This window comes from Geotrypetes seraphini, chromosome 2 (assembly GCF_902459505.1).
Source record: "Geotrypetes seraphini chromosome 2, aGeoSer1.1, whole genome shotgun sequence".
Classification (NCBI taxonomy): domain Eukaryota; kingdom Metazoa; phylum Chordata; class Amphibia; order Gymnophiona; family Dermophiidae; genus Geotrypetes; species Geotrypetes seraphini.
This window is the reverse complement of record NC_047085.1, coordinates 223,574,005-223,595,719: the sequence shown is the minus strand read 5'-3', so window position 1 is coordinate 223,595,719 and position 21,715 is coordinate 223,574,005. Positions and strand designations below refer to the sequence as shown.

At 42.7% G+C, this 21,715-nt stretch overlaps 1 protein-coding gene across 4 annotated transcripts in view; it reads right to left on the bottom strand.

Moving 5' to 3' along the window:
- The window catches only part of PIGN (phosphatidylinositol glycan anchor biosynthesis class N), a 397,785-nt gene that overhangs the window by 221,214 nt on the left and 154,856 nt on the right, over window positions 1–21,715 (bottom strand). For all 4 annotated transcript variants that reach the window (XM_033935002.1, XM_033935003.1, XM_033935005.1 and 1 more), the window contains one exon: window positions 16,943–17,002. In XM_033935002.1, coding sequence (XP_033790893.1) covers window positions 16,943–17,002 — 60 coding nt within the window. The remainder of the gene's footprint in view (window positions 1–16,942; window positions 17,003–21,715) is intronic.

Here is a 21,715-nt window from a genome sequence, read left to right as displayed (position 1 = left end):
GTAAACAATTAATTTGAGACCAAATTGATTTACAAACATGATACGTCATTGGAAATGTCCAGTCAGCTCTTTTGTAATCCGCCTTGAACTGCAAGGTATAGGCGGAATAGAAGTCACTAATATAATGTAATGTAATGTAATGTAATGTAATACAGGGACAATAGAATATTAAATGGTCCAGAGTCCCTACTTCCAGATTACAATGCCAGCATCTATTAGACTTAGAGTTATCTAACTTTTATAATCGAACAGGGGTCCAAAAAGCTCTATGTAACAAAAAGAACCAAGTTTGTCTCATAGATGTGGACACTGTACATCTCATTCTCCAAGACCAAATTCGTCGCCATTGAGACGCAGAAATTTGATGCTTAATCTTAATGCTCCAAATGTCTCTAAGACCAGTTTTTGGTTTTTTATTCATATATCCAGATATCAATTTATACGACTGTGCGGCTTGGTGTCCCAAGAAATCCGCCTGAAAGCATAAGAATTCCAGACTATACTGATTATTAAGATTTTTCCATTCAGGGAACCCCTCCTAAATAGCCAGCTTCAGTTGCAACCATTTAAAGCTTTGTGATTTATTAAGACCAAATTTATGTTGCAACTGTGAAAAATCAAGCAGTTTACCATTTGAAATAACATCATCTAAAATCTGTATACGAGCAATTATCCAATGCTTCCATACGACTTTAAATCCGCCAATTTGAATCTTGAAGTTTACCCATAAAGATTGATTTGTTGATTTATGTATTGGGTTAGGTGTTAAATTACTGACATAACGCAATGTTTTCCATGTATTCATTAATATTCTGTTCTCTTTATATATTCTAGGCATCTTGATACTGAGAACATGAGATAAATGTAAAATAAACATGAGTCGCTATTCCAAATACAACCAATCTGGAGTATTTTCCATGAGCTCTGGGAGGACCCAAGACATACCCTGGCGTAAAATATAGGCTTGCTGATACCTATAAAAGTTTGAAAAATTTACCCCACCCTCCGCAATTGGTTTTTGTAAAGATACTAAAGCAATTCTAGGCATTTTACCCTGCCAAACAAATTTTGTAAGAATATCATTTAACTTTTTATAAAAGGACCTTTGAAAAAAAACTGATATCATACTCATTTGATAACAAACCACAGGAAATATCATCATTTTAATAGTTTGGATTCTCCCCCACCAAGAAAGATGTAAAGGATTCCATTGCTCACATACTTCTGTTACTTTCTTTAATAAAAGTTTTTCATTGTCTTTTATTGTGTCTTCCAGTGTATTTTTTATCTTAATACCTAAATATTTTAATCCATCTTCCTTCCATACAAATGAGTTTAAAAAGGTTACTATAATAAATTTAAGGATGTGTGAGGGCCATTTTTAATTATTCTAATGAATAATTTACACTTTTCCCAACTTTAATTCTTACATGTGGATGGGGGGGGGGGGGTTGGATTTCTATTAATAATATATATGAATGATAAGATATTATATTCATGTGGTATATTTTTTGTTGTATATGGAAGTGGGAGGGGGTGGGGGTTATATCTTTTTGTTGTATGATATGATAGATTTTCAAGTGGTATTGTATTCTAATTGTTTGATATTTACTGTACACTTGTTGTGAATTATAAAAGGAATAAAGAATTTAAAAAAACAAACAAATGAGAATGATTCAAATAAACCTTTAGTAAAATGCACATTAAGCAGAAGAATTTCTGACTTATTCCAATTTATCTTATTCCCCGAAAATTTTCCAAATTTCTCTATTAATTACAGCAAGCATGGAATGGTAGTTTCTGGATTTCTCAAATAAAGCAGTATATCATCTGCATATGCAGAGATTTTATATTCCCAATCTGTACAAGGTCTATCGTGCAACATATTGAAAGTTAAACAAAAGATTTTAAATGTAAGACACTGCTCAATAGAAAGTCAGTGCAGTTCAGCCAATAGTGGTTTAATATGGTCCTGCATTTTTTCCCCAAACAATCTATGAAGTAACAGTATGTATTTGAATTAATTGCAATCTACGTAATTGATAGTTTTGCAGTCCACTATAGATTGAGTTAAAAGTCTATTCTAGAAAATACAAGTGCATGAAACAGAACAGCTAAATCATCACATTCTAACAAAGGTCTCAATCACTGATGGAAATGCAGACTTCAGGGGCACAGCCACAGGTGGGACCAGTTCCAGTCCACTTTCAGCCAAACCCCACCCAGCAGCAGCTGGCCTTGGTCTGACCATCTTGACTACCGCTGCATCCATCACATCTGGCCACCAGGATATAATTTTTAAAAGGTAACGAAGCACCTCCCAGCCGTGACATGCTGCCAGCTCTACAGCGTCCTGCCCTCACAGGAAGTCTTCACATCCTCACTAAGATTCTGACTTTCTGTGAGGGCAGGATACTGAAGAGCTATCAGCACATCATGGCTTAGAGGATTCTGCACTGCCTTTTAAGAACTAGGTCCTGGCTGCATCTTTGGGTGTTCTTCTGGGGGCTGTAGGGGAGAGAGCTGCCACTAGGGACAGGAAGATGTTGAAGAGAGTACCAGGGACAAAAAGTGGGAAAATGGATACAGAGAAAGAGAAAGACAGAGAAATAAAGAAGATATGTGGGATTGGGGGTGGCATATTGGACATGAGGCAAGGGGAGGAATGGATGCTAGACACAGGGAGGAAAAGGACAAAGAGGGCATGCTAGTTATGAAGGAAAAAATGATGAAAGATTTGGATGCAGGTAATGACTGCACATAGGGCAGACTTGTCCAACCTATGGCCCTGGGCCCAGAACCCAGCCCTCTATGTGTTTTATTCTGGCCCCCGGAAGCTTGGTAATCCATGTGGTGCTTATAGCAAGATTCATAGGAGCCAACTTTTGAAAATGATTTGGGGTGCTGAACTCAAAACTCACAACAAATTTGGTAGTGAATGACCAGTCTGTATTACATTACATTATATTACATTAGTGATTTCTATTCCGCTTGTGCCTTGCGGTTCTAAGCGGATTACAAATTAGAAGATATCTGGACATTACCGAGAGAATTATATAACAATGATTCATGTACATTACATGATACAGTTGAGAATTACAAATTAGAAGATATCTGAATTTATCCGATGGAATTACATAGTAAAGATTCAAGTACTTACAGGATACAGTGGAGAATAACAATATATTCGGGTAACTGAAGAAGATTACCTAACATTGAAGGAAGAAGTTTATTGGATACATGTGGTAGATGCTTATTTAGGAATCTGGATATTTTTTGGTAGGTATGGTTCGAGGGATTGACTAATGTGTTATTCACGGGGGAGAAGCATGTACGGGTGGGAGGAGATTAGTATCTATATGTCAAGAGCAGGGCAGGTAATGTAGACAAATCAAAAGCTAGGGTCCTGTCACTCTGTTCACCCCCTTGCAACTTATCAGCATCATACTCTCTCTCTCTCCATTCAGGCCATCTACAATCGGTCCCTAAGCCCATCATCTACACCACACTTTTTCCCTTCAAATTTTTCCCATTTCCCTAACTTCTTATTTTTTTCCTTGCTCCTCCTTGTTCTCTTTCCCTCACTGAGTCCCTCCTTATTCCCTCTGAACTTTGTAATGTTTTTCTCCTTTTGCATAGGCATAATTTGATATTTTATATTTGGAAGCAGGGAGTTTAACAGTTCTCTTCCTGCTCCACTCCCTAAATCCTTTTTAGTCTGTCTGCTGCTCATTTCCCCTTGTTTCAGACTTCAATTTCCCTATACTCCCTAGCAAATTCAGGTCACTTTTCCCTAACCAGTTGCTGTTCGATGCAGGTTTAACTCATCTTCACTAAGCAAACCGATCATGTACCGATCGGTTTGCGAGGCCTTAGCAAACTGATTTCCCTCCTGCCTGATTCACTAACCTCTCCTGCAATCCACTTCCAATCTGTGCTTGCAATTGAGGGGAACTGCATGCAAAGTAGGTAAGGACGTGATTCACTAAACAAATTTCCTGATCTGACTGGGCTGGCCAGTCAAAAATGTCTTTTCCACTCTCTGCCCTGCTCTCTCCTGCTTCCCATCACTCCTAGAACAGGCAACCTTCCCTTAGCGAGTCCTTCTTAACCCTTAATTGGAGAAAAGGAAGTGCAGCTAAATTAACAGTGTTGCCTTCCCCAACACTTTCTCTTTTCCCAGTGTTTATCCTGCAACTGGAAACAGATATTGCTCCAGATAACTCCCTCTATACACTGGGTTACTGGTAACACCCATTGTGCTCTAGAAACCAGCACTTCCATTAAAATTCGGGTGGAATTTAGATAGTAAAATCTCTTTTTCCAAGAACCAGTGTACCAACAACTGCAGCACACGGACATCAGAAAAATCTGCCTTGTCCCCCACTAAATCACAACAGAGAAACTCCAAATTCCTCTCACCGCCCAGACTGATCTCTGCCGCCTTCCCTGCAGTGCGAGCCTGTGGGTTTAAAGCGGGGCTGCACGCCGCAGTGCCGTGCCGCAGATGGGGGCGTTCCTCCGATGGCCCCCCATCTGCATATTTTAGCTTGAAGAATTCGTCAGACCTGCCTGGATCGGGCCCGTTAGTGAATACAGCCCTATGTCCCTTCTCCCTCTCCTTTCAACTTTGTCAATGATCTCCTGCCACTTCTTCCTACTGCTGCTGTGCTACTTTTATAGGCTCACATAGTCCAGCGCCCATTTCTACCTCCTGTAGGATATAATGGGGAATAATATTTTTAATTTTTGTGGGGAATTGGAATAGTGCTACTCTCCGTTTCCCTACAGTTCAATCCCTGACCATAGCCCCTCACAATACCAGAGTTGCCAAGAGAAATTCCATGCTTCCACACCCCCTTCCCCATCCTTCTAATGAAATGCCTTATTTATCCCTGGGACTGCAAGGTTGGAAGACATAACATAACATTGTGCTTATTGACCACATAACCAGAAGTTCAACGCGGTTTACAAAAAGTTATAAAAGTAAACATGTTACATGAAATAAAAATGATTCGTTAAACAGTCAAATATTTAGAAAAAAGATAGGTCTTCAATTGTTTTCTAAAATGGCCATAGGAATGGGTAGTAAGCAACAATATTCGGAATTCGTTGTCATGAAGAGCTACCTGAGATGCCAAAGTATGATTCAGAAAAGAGCAGACACCCAAAACTGACTCAGCTCAAATAGCAATATAATACAATCCTACCTAGTGATTCTTGGGCTCACTCAGTTGTTGGGAGCAACTGATAGATTTGAACCATGCCTCCAAAACTCTGAAAATTATCTTTACTTGTTCATTCATGAAAAAATAAGAAGCAGCATAAGCACTTGTAAATTAGTTGCAAAGTACTGATAAAGAAGGCTAAAAAAAAATACGAAGAGAAACTTGTCACAGAGGCAGAAATTCATAGTAACAACCTTTTTTCAGGTACATCAGAAGCAGAAAGCTTGTGAGGGAATCCATGGGATCAATGGATCACCTAACTTACAAATGCTTATGTTGCTTCTTATTTTCTTCATTTGGATCCTTTTTCCATTCTTTATAGGATTTTTTGGCTCTAGTAGCCTCTTTCACTTCACCTTTTAACCGTGCCGGTTCTAATTTTCTCTTTTTCCACCTTTATTAATATGTGGAATATATCTGGTCTGTGCTTCCACGATAGTATTTTTGTGCTGGTGAGAGGGTTTTATTGTAAAACAGCAGAGGAACTGGACAAGTGTTAATGTGAACATTGTTTGAGGAGATAACACATATTCATTGATGGTGCTATCTTATAAGTAACTGACTCTTGAAAAAGGCATGTAGTACTGAAACACTGGCCCTGTTGAGTCCAGATTAATAGTAGATCTAATAAAAACTCTTTATGTTGAACTACATCCTGGTTGTTAATATCTCTTCCTCACGACTCCTGTGTTCGGATTTTCGCTACTGACGTAGAGGCGCTTATTGGATCTTTCCTTTGTATTTTTAAATAACACCCATGCCTCATTTAAAGTCCTAAACTTTGTCACCGATACTTTTACCTTCTTTTTAACCATTTTCATCATGTTATAGTCACCATTTCAAATATTAAATGTTGCTAGAGATTTCTTTAGTGATATCACTACAGATATCAGCTCAAATTTAGAAACCTAGAAACAAGACAGCAGATAAAGGCAGAATGTCCTACCCAGTCTGCCCATCCACAACATCCGCTATCTCCTCCTCTCCCTAAGAGATTCCACATACCTGCCCCACACTATCTTGAATTCCGATAGTCTTCATCTCCACCACTTCCATCGGGAGACTAGTCCATCTATCAACCTTTCTATAAAAAATAATTCTCTTACATTACTCCTGAGCCTATCACCTCTTAACTTCATCTTATGCCCTCTCCTTCTGAAGTTTTCCTTCATTTTGAACACACCTCCTGTACATTGATGCCACAGAGATATTTAAACATCTCTATAATAGTAAATGATCGCAGATAAAGATGGTTCATCCAATCTGCCCATTAGTTATACCCATTAAAAATACATGATTAAATTAACTTGTCTCTTTGATATTTCTGGGTCATAGACTGTAAAGTCCACCTGGTATTGTCCTAGGTTCCAAATGCTGAAGTTGCCATCCAAGCTCACTCCAGCCTATCCAACCATCCTATTTGCAGGATATCTACCATAAAGTCTGGCCAGTAACATCCTCATGTTCCAAGTTAGTGGAGTTCCCATTGATGCTCTCCCCAGCCCAATCCTACACCAAATCATTACATATGGGACACAGATCGTCTGATCAGTACCGGCCTTAGCTCTTTAATTTGCATTCTTTGTTTTCTTTTTTTTTTTTCAATATTCTTTATTAATTTTTAAAACTTCAATTTTGCACAAAAGATGATGCATTTACCGTATTTTCACGTACATAATGCACACCCGTGTAAAACGCGCATGGGAAGCCGACATATATGTAAAAAAAATTATATACCGCGCACACCCATATACCGCGCATGCTGCCCCGACTCTCCCGTCGCCGCCCGACTCTCCTTTCGCCCGCCCCGACTCTCCTCTGGCCACCCCGACTCTCCTTTCCCCCGCCCCGACTCTCCTCTCCCCCTTGAAGTCCTGTCCCCACCTTGAAAGCCTGATGCCCCCCCCCGACGTCCGATTCACCCCCCCGCAGGACCGCTCGCACCCCCACCCTGAAGGACCACTCGCACGCACCCGCACCCCCACCCCAAAGGACCGCTCGCACGCACTCCCACCTGCACCCGCATCCCCACCCTGAAGGACCGCTTGCACCCCCACAGTCTCCCGACCCCTCCCCGCTCATCATGTAGAAGCTCCTACCGGTGTCTTGCTGCTTCCTCTTGGCGGTCCCGGCCCTTCTGTGAGCCCTGCGTCTGCGCTGCTTCGTCTTCCGGCGGTCCCGCCCTTTCTCTGATGTCAGAGAAAGGGCGGGACCGCCGGAAGATGAAGCAGCACAGACGCAGGGCTCACAGCGGTCCTTCGGAGTGGGGGTGCAAGCGGTCCTGCGGGGGGGGGGAGGGATGAATCGGACGTCGGGGGGGGGGGACTATGTAAAAAAAATTTTGTAAAACGCGCTCACGAGCTACAAACAGAAAATCAGATTTCACCCATTCATGTCAATGGAAAAAATGTAAAAAGCTGCCATTCTCACAGTAATTCAAAAACGGCTTGACCGATTTGAACGAAACTTGGTATGCAGATCCCTCACTACCTGGGGTGATATGTTCTGGGGGTCTCGCAGCCCACCTGCACACATGGGCGGAGCTACAAACAGAAAATCAGATTTCACCCATTCATGTCAATGGAAAATATGTAAAAAGCTGCCATTCTCACAGTAATTCAAAAACGGCTTGATCGATTTGAACGAAACTTGGTATGCAGATCCCTCACTACCTGGGGTGATATGTTCTGGGGGTCTCGCGGCCCACAACTCTATGTTGCTTGCTCAAGGGTGGGTTCACCCAATAATTTATATGTTCTTGCTCCAGGAGGTGAAACTAAAATTGTTGTTTATAATCACGTTTTGCGTTAGTTGTATTGTATTCATTTTGTCAAATATTTCACATTATAATTTGAATATTGTACTTTTTATTAAGCTGTAAAAAAATAATTTCATTCACCACTATAAAGTATCTTTATTTGAATCCATTTACAGTGTTATTGCTATAATTAAATACCCGTGAAACGCCGGGGCATCAGCTAGTACTTAATAAAATAAAGACAAAACTTATTTTTTCCCACCCATTTTCAATTTACAAACATCTCATAAAATACTTGTAATCAACCCTTCTATATTTCTTAACAAATGCCAAAACATATCCCCCTGGATGTGCATGTTTTCCCCAAATTATACAAATACATCAATCTTTACAATATTTAGTTAATGGTTCCCAAATTTCCATAAATTTTTTATAATAACCCTTCTGAATGGCCATAAACTTTTCCATTCTAAAGATATAACATTCTTTGTTTTCTAATTAGAGATCCTCTATGTTTATCTCACACTTTTTTGAATTCCATCACCGTTTTCCTCTCTACCACTTCTCTCGGGAGGGCATTCCAGGCATCTACTACCCTCTCCATGAAAAAGAATTTCCTAACATTGCTCCTGAGTCTTCCTCCTTGCAACCTCAAATTATGCCCTCTAGTTTTAACATTTTCTCTTCTCTGGAAAAGATTTGGTTCTATATTAATACCTTTCAAGTATTTAACCATCTGTATCATATCTCCCCTGTCCCTCTTCTCCTCCAGAGTAAACATATTTAGGTCTTCCAGTCTCTTCTCATACTTCTTTTGGTTCAAACCCCTTACCATTTTCGTCGACTTCCTCTGGACCGCTTCAAGCCTTTTAATATCCTTCACCAGATACGGCCTCCAAAACTGAACACAATACTCCAAGTGCGGCCTCACCAATGACCTATACAGGGGCATCATCATCTCCCTTCTTCTGCTAGTTATTCTTCTTTCTATACAGCCACTGCCTTATCACACTGTTTAGATGCCTTTAGATCCTCAGACACAATCACCCCAAGGTCCCTCTCTCCGTCAGTGCTTATCAGCCTACCACTTCCCAGCACATACGGTTCCCTCGGATTTCTATCCCCAAATGCATCACTCTGCACTTCTTCACATTGAATTTTAGTTGCTAGACGTTAGACCATTCTTCTAACCTTTGCAGATCCTTTTTCATGTTTTCTACTCCCTCCAGGGTGACCACTCTGTTACAAATCTTGGTATCATTCGCAAAAAGGCTAACCTTACCTTCTAATCCTTCAGCAATGTCGCTCACAAACATATTAAACATAATCAGGCCCAGCACCGATCCCTGAGACACTCCACTAGTCACCTTTCCCTCCCCCGAGCAAATTCCATTAACCACCACCCTTTGGTGTCTGTCCGTCAACCATTTTCTAATCCAGTTAACGACTTTGGGCCTAACTTGAGCCCATGGAGTTTGTTTAAGAGCCTCCTATAAGGAACCGTGTCAAAGGCTTTGCTGAAATCTAAGTAAATTACATCTAGTGCATGTCCTTTATCCAGTTCTCTGGTCACCCAGTCAAAGAATTCAATCAGATTAGTTTGGCACGATTTACCTTTAGTAAATCCATGTTGCCTTGATTCTTGCAATCGATTAGATTCTAAGAATTTCACTATCCTTTCCTTCTGCAACATTTTCATTATTTTTCCAATAAGCGAAGTGAGGCTACCAGTCTGTAATTTCCCGCTTCAACTCTACAACCACGTTTGTGAAGAGGGACTACATCCGCTCTTTGTATTTTTTGCTGCATGTTCAGCTTTATTTGTTGTGAACCGCCTAGAACCATTTCTGGTCTGGCGGTATATAAGAATAAATTATTGTTATTGTTCTCCAGTCCCACAGAACTTCTCCCATCTCTAAAGATCTATTGAACAAATCTTTAAGAGGACCCACCAGAATCTCTTGGAGCTCCCTCAATATCCTGGGATGGATCCCATCTGGTCCCATAGCTTTGTCCACCTTCAATTATTCAAGTTGTTCATAAGCACATTCTTCCGTGAATGGTGCAGTATCCATTCCATTCTCAGGTGCAACTTTACTGACCAATCGCAGTCCTTCTCCATGTTTTTCTTCTGTGAACACCGAACAGAAGTATTTGTTTAGCACATTTGCTTTTTCCTCATCATTCTCCACATAGCGGTTCGTACCTTCTTTCAGTCTCATAATTCCATTTTTTGTCTTCCTCCTATCACTAATATACCTGAAAAATTTTTTTGGCTCCCTTTCTTATATTTATAGCTATTTGATCTTCCGCTTGCGTTTTTGCCAGACACATCTAACTTCTTGAAAATAAACCACAGGTACCTCTTCTATACTCATTTCTCTCTTCTCTCTCTACTCTTTCAGCTAGCTGCGCACCAGGCACCACCATACACACCGTGGGACATAGGAACGAGAAAGAAGTAATGAAGGCTGTAGGAACACAGCAGAGCTACCCAGTATACTGCATCGAATGTCATATGTATGACTACCTCCCCTCCGGGAGGCGGGCGTACATATGCAGTCGATGCCAGGAACTGGATAGCCTGAAGAAGGAGGTCGGGAGATTGCAGGTTCGAGTACAGGAGCTGGAGGGACTGTGCACCATAGAGGAACAATGCTGGGCAACGGAGGACACCACCAGAGTGGAACACATCACAGAACAAGTTAGAGAGCTCGAGAATTTCATCGAGGAGGCCTGCAGGATGGTGGAGGCACTGGACCACCAGCTCATCAGGAGGGAACCAACGGGTGGACGACAGAATCCACCAGACACCATGGGAGTAGGACTTTGCGGAGAATCTGGACAGGCAGATGAGGAGGAGACCCGACAGAACCCGGAGGAGGGAATTGAGGACTGCGCCACTGACACAGACCTGAGACCAGAGAGACAGTTGAGGAAGGGGAGATCTGCTATCGTAGTGGGAGACTCAATCCTGAGAGGAGTGGACAGTCACATAGCTGGAGGGAGAGAGGACCGTCTAGTGACATGTCTCCTGGGGCAAGAACGAAGGACGTCATCGACAGAGTTGAGAGGATCCTGGAGGGGGCCGAGACGGAGGAGACAGCTGTAGTAATCCATGTTGGAACCAACGACGTTAGCAGGAGGGACTACAACAGGACTGCACTAACTGATCAGTTCAGGATCCTGGGAAGGAAACTGAAACTGAGGGCAAGGAAGATAGCCTTCTCGGAGATCCTGCCAGTACCGAGAGCAGACGCAAGGAGGCAGAGCGAACTACAAGCAATAAACGGTTGGCTCAGGAGATGGTGCGAAAAGAAGGGTTTCCTTTTTGCACGGAACTAGACAACTTTCTTGGGAAAGAATAAGCTCTACAGGAGAGATGGACTGCACCTGAGCACGACGGGGATGAGGATGCTGGCACGCAACGTCCAGAGCGTCATAGATTTGGCTTTAAACTGAGGAAGAGGGGAAAGCCGACAGTCGATCTGACACATCGGACAAAAGTATCAAGTAAGGATACTGAGCAGGGACATTGTAAAAGAGGGCTGGGGACTGAGTGGGAACTTTTGGGAAAAGGACCTAAGGATACAACACAGGGGCCCAGGGCCATGGACATAGAGCAAGGACATTGTAAAAGAGGGCTCGGGACTGAGTGGAAATTTTTGGAACAAGGGCCTAAGGATGCATTACAGGGGCCCAGAGCCATGGACATGGAGCAAGGACATTGTAAAAAAGGGAACGGGACTGAGAGGGAATTTTTGGAAAAAAAACCTAAGGACGCAATGCAGGGGACCCGGGCCAAAGATATTGAGCAAGGACACTGTAAAAGAGGGCTCAGGACTGAGTGGGAACTTTTTGAAAAAGGACCTAAGGGAGAAATGCAGGGGTCTAGTGCACGAATAAAACTGGCAAGCAGCACTAATAAAGAACAACGGAATCCAGAGGGACAACCAAAAACAGGGAAACAGGCTGAGGACGAAACAGACACACCACAGGAGGAGGATGACCGAGACGAGGCCTGGGGTCTGGCAACTCACGAGGGGGACGCCAGGAGCGCCAAACCATGAGGAAAAACAGCAAGAAAGGCGAACAAACGGGACTTACTTTGCCTATACACTAATGCTAGGAGCCTAAGAGCTAAAATGGGAGAGCTGGAAGTCCTAGCCAGCAAAAAGGGCCTAGACATAATTGGAGTCACAGAAACGTAGTGGACTGATGAAAATGAATGGGATGTGGCTTTACCAGGTTTCAAACTCTACAGGAGAGATAGGTCACACAAAAAGGGTGAAGGAATAGCGTTATACATAAAAGAATCCATACCTTCAACCAGGATGGAAACAGCAGTAAGGGCGGGCGACTTGGAATCACTATGGATTAAGTTACCAGGAGGAACTGGAGCAGACACAAAATTGGGTCTGTACTATCGCCCACCTGGTCAAACGGAAGAAATCGACCAGGATCTGGAGGCTGAACTGAGGCAGGTATGCAAAAGCGGAAGTGTGGTGGTGATGGGAGACTTCAACTTCCCGGGAATAAACTGGAGTATTGGGCACTCAAACTGCATGAGGGAGACCAAATTCCTGGAGGTCACGAGGGATTGTTTCATGGAACAGCTGGTCATGGAACCAACACGGGGTGATGCCACTCTTGACCTAATCCTCAACGGACTAGGGGGACCTGCTAAGGAGGTGGCAGTACTAGCCCCACTAGGAAACAGCGATCACAACACGATCCAGTACAGGCTAGAAATTGGATCATCAAAGGTAACAAGAACTACAACGACTGCACTTAACTTCAAAAAAGGGAATTATGATGCCATGAGGAAAATGGTGAGAAAGAAACTCAACAACAGCGCAAGGAAGATGGACTCTGTAGAAAATGCCTGGACCCTACTCAAGGGCACAGTACACGAAGCACAGAACCTGTGCATCCCCAAGTACAGGAAAGGGTGCAAAAAAAAAAAAGAACAAAAAACCCAGTGTGGATAACAAATGCAGTGAAAAAGGCGATAAGTGACAAGAAATCATCATTCAAAAAATGGAAAAAGGACAAAACAGAGGAGAACCAAAAGGAGCATAAAAAACACCAAAAGGAGTGTCACCGAGTAGTTAGGAAAGCAAAAAGAGAATTTGAAGAGAGACTGGCGGGGGAAGCAACAAACTTCAAATCATTCTTCAGGTACATTAAGGGGAAGCAACCAGCAAGGGAGGAAGTGAGACCCTTGGATGATGGGGACAGAAAGGGAGTGGTAAAAGAGGAAAAGGAGATAGCTGACAGGCTAAATAAGTTCTTCACGTCAGTCTTCACGAGGGAGGACACAACCAACATTCCGGAACCTGAGGAGATCGTAAAGGGGGAGCAGGATGAAAATCTGGTCCAACTAGAGGTGGATGTCCTCCGGCAGATAGACAGGCTAAAGAGCGACAAATCACCAGGTCCGGATGGCATTCACTCAAGGAACTAAGGAACGAAATAGCTGAACCACTTCGACAAATATGCAACCTATCCTTAAAAACTGGAGAGATTCCGGAAGACTGGAAAATAGCAAATGCCACGCCCATCTTCAAGAAAGGCTCAAGGGGAGACCCAGGAAACTACAGGCCGGTGAGCTTGACCTCGGTCCCGGGAAAGAGGATGGAAGCACTGACTAAAGACAGCATCTGGGAACACATCGACAACTATGGGCAGCTAAAGTCGAGCCAGCATGGCTTCTGCAAGGGCAGGTCATGCCTCACAAACTTATTATACTTCTTTGAGGGGGTAACCAGCCAGGTGGATAAAGGGGAATCCATAGATATCATTTACCTTGACTTTCAAAAAGCCTTCGACAAGGTGCCACATGAAAGACTACTAAGGAAGCTATGGAACCAAGGGGTGCAAGGGGAGGTCCACCGATGGATCAAAAACTGGTTGGCGGACAGGAAACAGAGAGTTGGAGTAAAGGGCCATTACTCAGACTGGCAATGGGTCACGAGCGGAGTTCCACAGGGGTCGGTGCTGGGACCGCTACTTTTGAACATATTCATTAACGACCTGGAGGCAGAAACAAAATGTGAGGTTATTAAATTTGCGGATGACACCAAACTATATCGCAAGGTAAATAACATGGAGGACTGCGAAGATCTCCAAAAAGATCTGACAACACTGGAAGAATGGGCCAAAAAATGGCAAATGAGTTTCAACATAGGGAAGTGCAAAGTCGTACATATAGGGAAAAAAAACCCGATGTTCACTTACAAAATGGGGGGATCAGTGCTAGGGGTGAGCGACCTTGAAAGGGACCTGGGAGTGATGGTAGACACAACATTAAAGGCGTCAGCGCAGTGTGCAACAGCCTCAAGGAAAGCAAACAAAATGTTGGGTATCATTAAGAAGGGTATCACAACCAGGAAGAAGGAAGTCATCCTGCCACTGTATCGTGCTATGGTGCGCCCGCACCTGGAGTACTGTGTTCAATTTTGGTCGCCGTACCTCAAGAAGGACATGGAGGTACTTGAGAGAGTCCAAAGAAGAGCAACTAAGCTGATAAAGGGCATGGAGGACCTCTCGTATACTGACAGACTGAAAAGGCTAGGGCTTTTCTTCCTGGAGAAGCGGAGACTTAGAGGAGACATGATAGAAACTTTCAAGATCATGAAGGGTATAGAAAAAATAGACAGGGACAGATTTTTCAAATTAAGGGGATCAACAAGTACAAGGGGGCACTCAGAGAAATTGAAAGGGGAGAAGTTTAGAACAAACGCTAGGAAGTTCTTTTTCACACAGAGGGTGGTAGATACATGGAACGCGCTACCGGAGGATGTGATAAACAGGAGCACGCTACAGGGGTTCAAGAAAGCTTTTGATAGGTACTTGGAAGACAAAGGGATTGAGGGGTACAGATAAGAGTAGAGGTAGATTATAGGGATGGGATTAGAGGTAAAATTATAAAATTAATCAGGGATCACTGTTCAGGCACTAGGCCTGATGGGCCGTCGCGGGAGCGGACCGCTGAGCAAGATGGACCTCTGGTCTGACTCAGCGGGGGCAACTTCTTATGTTCTTGACTTCTTTCAGTTTCATTCAATGTTTCTTTCTGTACTCCTCTTCTTGAGATTTTTTTATATTTCATGAACGCCAATTCTTTTGCTTTTATTTTTTCCTCCACTAGTTTAGAGAACCATATTGGTTTCATTTTTATTTGTTTTCTTCACATAAAGGTCAGTAGCTCTTTTTATTGCACTTTTCAACTTGGACCACTGTTTTTCCACTTCCTTAATGTTTTTTCATCCAATCAGCTCTTTTTTCAGGTACTCCCCCATGCTGCTAAAGTCTGCATGTTTGAAATCCAGGACTTTGAGTTTTGTGTGGCCATCCTCCACTTTGGCTGCTATATCGAACCAAATGTATGATGATCGCTATTTCCCAGGTGGGCCCCCACTCGAACATTTGGGACACTTTCACCATTTGTGAGCACCAAATCCAGTATAGTTTTTTTCCCTTGTGGGTTCCATTACCATTTGTCTGAGCAGAGTCCCTTGAAAGGCATCCACAATCTCCCTACTTCTTTTCGATTCTGCAGACGGAACTTATCATATCTCTTCTCTCCTGTCCTTCCTCCAGAGTATACATATTAAAGTCTGTAAGTCTGTCCCCATATGATTTAAGACAAAGACTACAAACCAATTTTGTAGCAGCCCTCTGGACCAACTCTATCCTATTTATATCTTTCTGAAGGCGTGGTCTCCAAATCTGCACACATTATTACAAATGGGGCCTAACCAGAGACATATATAACAGCATTATCACCTCCCTTTTCCTAATGACCATTCCTCTCCTTATGCACCCAAGCATCGTCCTCATGATCACTGTTTCCCAGCTGACCCAATACAGTTACCTCTCGTACTATTCCCTACATTCCACTAAGGACTAAATTTAGAATAGACTCCCCCTCTCTTGTCAGTTCCTGGACCAGTTGCTCCAAGAAACAGTCATTTATTGCATCTAGGAATTTTACCTCCCTTTTGTGCTAGTCCAGTAAGATCCTCAAGCGTCATCCCCTTGGTTGTTTTCAACATGTCCAGCCATCTGATTACAGGTCACCTTCTTTGCCTAGTTCCTTTGATCATCTCAAACATATTGTCCTTCTCCAGTGATCTCTCTTTTCTGAAAGTGTGACCAAAATAAGATATTTTGTAACTTCATCATATGGACTTCGAGTGACATAGCTGGCTTCATCTCTTCCAGAATCGTTTGCTGGTTCTTCTGGCGGTCCATGGCAAACATAAAATCCTTCTCCAGCATCAAAGCTCAAATGAGTCAATCTTCTGTTTTGTTTCCGTAGTGTCCAGTTTTTGCATTTGTAATTGACCACTGCAAAAATGAGTGAATAGACAAGCCTGATCTACGTTGGGAGTGTTATTTCCTTGCCTTTGAATACTTTGTCGAGAGCTTTCATTGAAGAGTGACCAAGTGCCATTCTGCTATTATACTGCTGCCAGCTTTCCTAATCGCTGTAAACATCTCTTCACCTGTCTGTTCATTCTGTCCTAGGGGATAGTAGTAAAGCCCTACCTGTATAGTCCTTCCCTTCACACATGGAATTTCTAGTTATACGGATTTCATGCTATTATCAATGTCATGCATAATTTATTATTTTTTTATTCAATTCCCTCTTTAACATATTGTACCCCTCTCCCAATTTGATCTACTTTATCAGTTTTCCTACCTCTCTTTACTATTTATACAACTTATATAATATTACATATAAGGTACAGTTCTCATGTTAAAGGGATCACTTTCTCCCTGAATTAAAAAGTAATACGAGCTTACCAAATGAGTGTGTGGAAAGCTTTGTTGAAAAAAAAAAAGATTTTTAGATTTTAAGTTTGCTTTCTGTACTCAGCAAGAGATTTGTTTACAGACTTTCCACTTAAAGAAAACACTTTCCTAAATATAACATTTTCTTCCTTACCACAGAATTAAGAGGGAAAGGAATTCCAATAAGTGAGGCCATCAGTGGAGCAACATCAGCCTGTAAAAGATAAAGTCTTAGTATGTAGTTCACCAGCTTGAAAAAGACGGTCAGCATTAATTTCATTATAATTATTGTAGACATTTCTTTTTATCAGAACTTGTGTTTTGTCTTTTAAAAATCAGACTATGTCTGAATTCAAAAGGGTCCGAGGTAGCACGTGGGATCTCTAGAAAGAAATAAATAATGGTTACTGTGGATGGGCAGACTAGACGGGCCATTTGGCCTTTATCTGCCATCATGCTTCTATGTTATGGTTGCCATGGAACCTTGCACTTGGAGGTGGTGCCATGTGGACAGAGCTGGTCAGGTCAACAAGGTTATTATCTGGGAGCAAAGCTACTGTCTGCAAGACTCTAGAAGGTAGACACAACCTTCTGATGTGTTGAAGAAGACTCCAAGGTATTCCAGGGATTGGGACAGAACCAGTTGGCTCATTTGGAAATTTACTATCTAGCCCAGGCTCTGTATGACCTGAACCATGTGGGCTCCCGCTAATCAGCCAGACAGCCATGTATGGGTGAACATGCATGCCTGAGTTGCATAGATGGACAGCTGGAGCTGTTGCTAACCCAAAAGGGAAGAGCAGAGATCTACTACTACTATTACTATTTATTATTTCTATAGCACACGCAGTGTTGTAAATTAAACACATAAGAGATGGTCCCTGCTTGAAAGAGCTTACAATCTAATTAAAACAGACACACAGGATACAGGATCTGAATTCAAAAGGGCCTGGGATAGGCACATGGGATCTCTCAGAGAGCGAAAGAGATAATAGTTATTGCGGATGGGCAGACTAGATGGGCCATTTGGCCTCTATCTGCCATCATGTTTCTATAATATATGCTTGGTCATAAAGGGAAATAGAAAGTAATACAGAAGTAGAGAGGGTAGGAGCTACAGAGGGAATGAGAATCAGATATAGTGTATTACAAGTTGGAAATGTTAGGACCTAAACGCAGCTTTGAAAAGTGGGCTTTGTGTCTGGATTTGAATACCACCAGAGATGGAGCCTGGCGTACTAATTCAGGCAGGTTGTTCCAGGCATATGGTGCAGAAAGGATGGAGTCAGGAGTTGGCAGTAGAGAAGGGTACAGACAAGAAAGATTTATCCGAAGAACAGAGATCCTAGGGCAGAGTGTAGGGAGAGATAAGAGAGACTGAGGAGCCACAGAGTAAGTACACTTGTAAGTCAGTAAGAGGAGTTTGAACTCTCCGCGGAAGCAGACAGGGAGCCAATGAAGCAATTTGAGGAGAGGGGCAACATGAACATAATGACCCTGGTGGAATATAAGGCGTGCAGCAGAATTCTGCACAGATTGAAGGGGGAGAGATGGGATAGCAGGAAACCCTTAAGAAGCCAGGCAAGAGGTGACGAGGGTGTGGATAATGGCCTTAGCAGTGTGCTCAGAAAGGAAACACCAGATTTTAGCGACATGGTATACAAAAAAGCTACAAGTTTTTGTTGTTTGTTGAAAAGAGATAGAGAGAATAGAATCAAGATGGTGTCGAGGACAGATGCTTGAGCAGGCACAGCGAACCGTGAGATTTTTCCCTTGGTAAACTTCAGAACTGTGGAGTAACTCTCCCGGAATGGGGAAAAGGGACCACCCACCCTAACCCTACGGCGCTCGGGACCCCTCTGCGCTTGACACAACCAACAATTTTAAGCGCTTTTGCCCGCTCAGCTGAGAACTATCCTACCTTGGGGGTGAGCCTGGAGTCTTTGGGGGAACTCGACACAGGAGCTGCCCAGACGTCACTGAGCCTGGAGCAGAAGTCAATCCCTCCCCAACTCGGAAGTGAATTAGTACAGGGAGATGCAGGAGCTCAGCTGCCTGGTGAGGGAAGGCTACACTCCAGCAGAGGAGGGACACCAGCACTGGAGCCTCAGGAGGACGATGTCAGTGATTTTTGCCAGCTATCTCCCAGCACTGCAGAAGGAGAGGTGAGAGGAGCTTCTGGAGGGAACAATATCAGTTTTGGGGAGCTGAAAAGACCAGAACAAATTGATGTGGAAGTGCTCTGGCAGGCCATATCTATCATGGACGCCAACCTTAAATTAAGTCTTTCAACCATTAAAACTGATTATGGGACTATCTATTCCAAGGTGGAAAAGCAAAGGGGTGTGACTCTCTAATTTAAGTGAAAAATTGGAGAAACAAGAGGAAAATTTAAAAGAAGACTCTCCAAAAGGAAATGGTTAAAGAAAGATCCTTTATTTCCCACAAGTTGGAGAACTTTGAGAATTCACTTAGAAAAAGTAGCTTAAGTTTTTGAATTTTCCCAGAGGTTTTCACCATTCCATTGGAAAATCTCCCTCCAATTGTTAGGGCTTATTATTTGGATATTAGGAGACCTCAAGGGGAATCTACTCCTAATCAAACACCTAAAGATAATGCTGATATGAATCTGTATTTCTGGAAAGTTCTTTTGAGGTGGTTACAGATAGAACCATTTTGTTGTTGACATTAGCTTTGTAAAGTGATAGGGAATATGTTTTGCATTTATATTTCCGTCATATTAATGATAAGTTCTTGGGCTCAAATGTTAGAATTTTTCCAGATTTAGCTCAGAAAACCCAGAAGCAAAGGAAGGAGCTCTTGGGGTTACTTTTTTGCTTAAATTTCTGGCAAAATGTTATATTTCTTATCAAAATAAAATTTTCTTTTCTTTGAGCCCAAACAGCTGTTAGATTTTATAGGACCAAAAGAAGGGTTAGTATCTTAGTCCAATGACAAATGATTTTCATCCGGCTGTAGGATGGAATACCCATTGCCGTTACTCTAATATAAATAATTGTGTTTAGTTTATGAAATCTAATTTCCTTTCTTGATTCCCATAATGGTGGACTAAATAGTAGATTATATTCCTATGTATATACTTTGTATAATTATTTGATTTCTTTTTGTGAAATGTTTCTGATTCATTTCAAGTTGTAATGAAATACTTGATTTAAAAATTGGAAAAGGTTATAAATAAAAAAGAAAAAAAAAAGAAAAGAAAGAGTAAGACGAGTCAAAGATGACACCAAAGTTGTGAGCCAACGAGACAGGGAGGATGAGAGCATTAGACACAAATAGAGAAGCTAAGGGGAAGAGAGGCAGGTTTAGGAGGAAAGATAAGGAGTTCTGTCTTGGCCATGCTTAACTTTAGATGTTGGCGAGACATCCATGTAGCAATGTCAAACAGGCAGGCCGAGACTTGGGACTGGATTGCTGAAGACATTTTGGGCATAGAGAGGTGGATTTGTGAGTTGTCAGCATAGAAATGGTACCGAAGGCCTTGGGTTGAGATTAGAGCTCCAAGAGTGTAGATAGAAGAAGAGAGGTCCCAAGACAGAGCCCTGAGGTACGCCAATCAATAGCGGGATGGCAGCAGAGGATTCTCCAGAGCACATGCTAAAAGTGTGATGGAAAAGGTAGGAGATAAGAGTCCTGAAATTCAAGCAAGGACAGCTTATCAATGAGTAGGCTGGTGATCTAAAGTGTCAAACGCTGCAGACAGATCAAGGAGGAGGAGGATGGTATAGTGGCCTTTGGATTTGGCTAGAAGCAGGTCATTGGAGACTCTAGCAAGGACAATTTCTGTAGAATGAAGAGGGCAAAAGCCTGATTGAAGGGGGTCAAGAATAGGTTGAGATGAAAGAAAGTTAGACAGCCACAGCACGTTCAAGTAGCTTGGATAAGAAGGGGAGGAGGGAGATGGAATGATTGGAGGGGCGGGTAGGATCCAGCAAGGGTTTTTTGAGGAGCAGTTTAACTACAGCATGCTTGAAGGCATCGGGTACAATCATAGTAGAGATGGATAGATTGAGGATATGGCAGATAGCGCGGATGTTAGTAGGAGAGATAATGATACATAGATGGAAAGGGATGGGATCGGAAGAACAGGTGGTGAGTTTGGAAAAGAAAAAATGTGCACAGTTTCCTCCTCCATGATTTCAGAAAAGAAAAGGCGGCACGGGTCGGTGGAGGGTCCGTGGGGAGAACAGGAGGAGGGAGAGGTGGTGGCGATTCAGTCAGGAACTCAAAGTTAATCTTGTTAACCTTGTCATGGAAGTACTCAGCTATAGTCTGGGGAGAAGGAGGAGTCAGAGGTGAGGGCACATTGAGTAGAGAGATGGCGAGGGTTGATCCAAGAGAATCAGTCAAGCAAGTGTAGTAGTCTTGTTTTGCAAGTGAAAGGGTAGATTGGAAGGAGGTCAGCAAGAATTTGAAGTGAACAAAGCCACCATGAGCGTGGGATTTTAGCCAATGATGTTCCGTAGATCGGGCGCAGAAACATAAGTAGCTGATCTTAGAGTTCAGCCAGGGCTGGGGTTTGGCGTGTCTTATAGGATTGAATTGGGAGGAGGCATAGTGTTTGAGAGATGGGGGGGGAAGAGACAGTGGCACAGAAAGTGCATGGGTCAATAGCCTGAAGATTCCTGAATGTATTTGTGAGGATCGGTAGTGTCTGTGGAGGAGGGTGTCAAGTCATGAAGGCCATCAGATGATGGTCAGAGAGCGCGAGAATTGAGGTGGAGAAACTGACAACTGAGGAGTTAGAGAAGAGAACAACGTCAAGGCAGTGGCCATTCTGGTGTGTAGAGCTAGTGAAGCACTGCTAAAGACTGAATGATATTAGAGCAAGAAACTGAAGTGTAGGAGTCAGAGATGTCTTCAGCAAGAATGTTGAAATCACCAAGGATAAGAAAAGGGGATGATG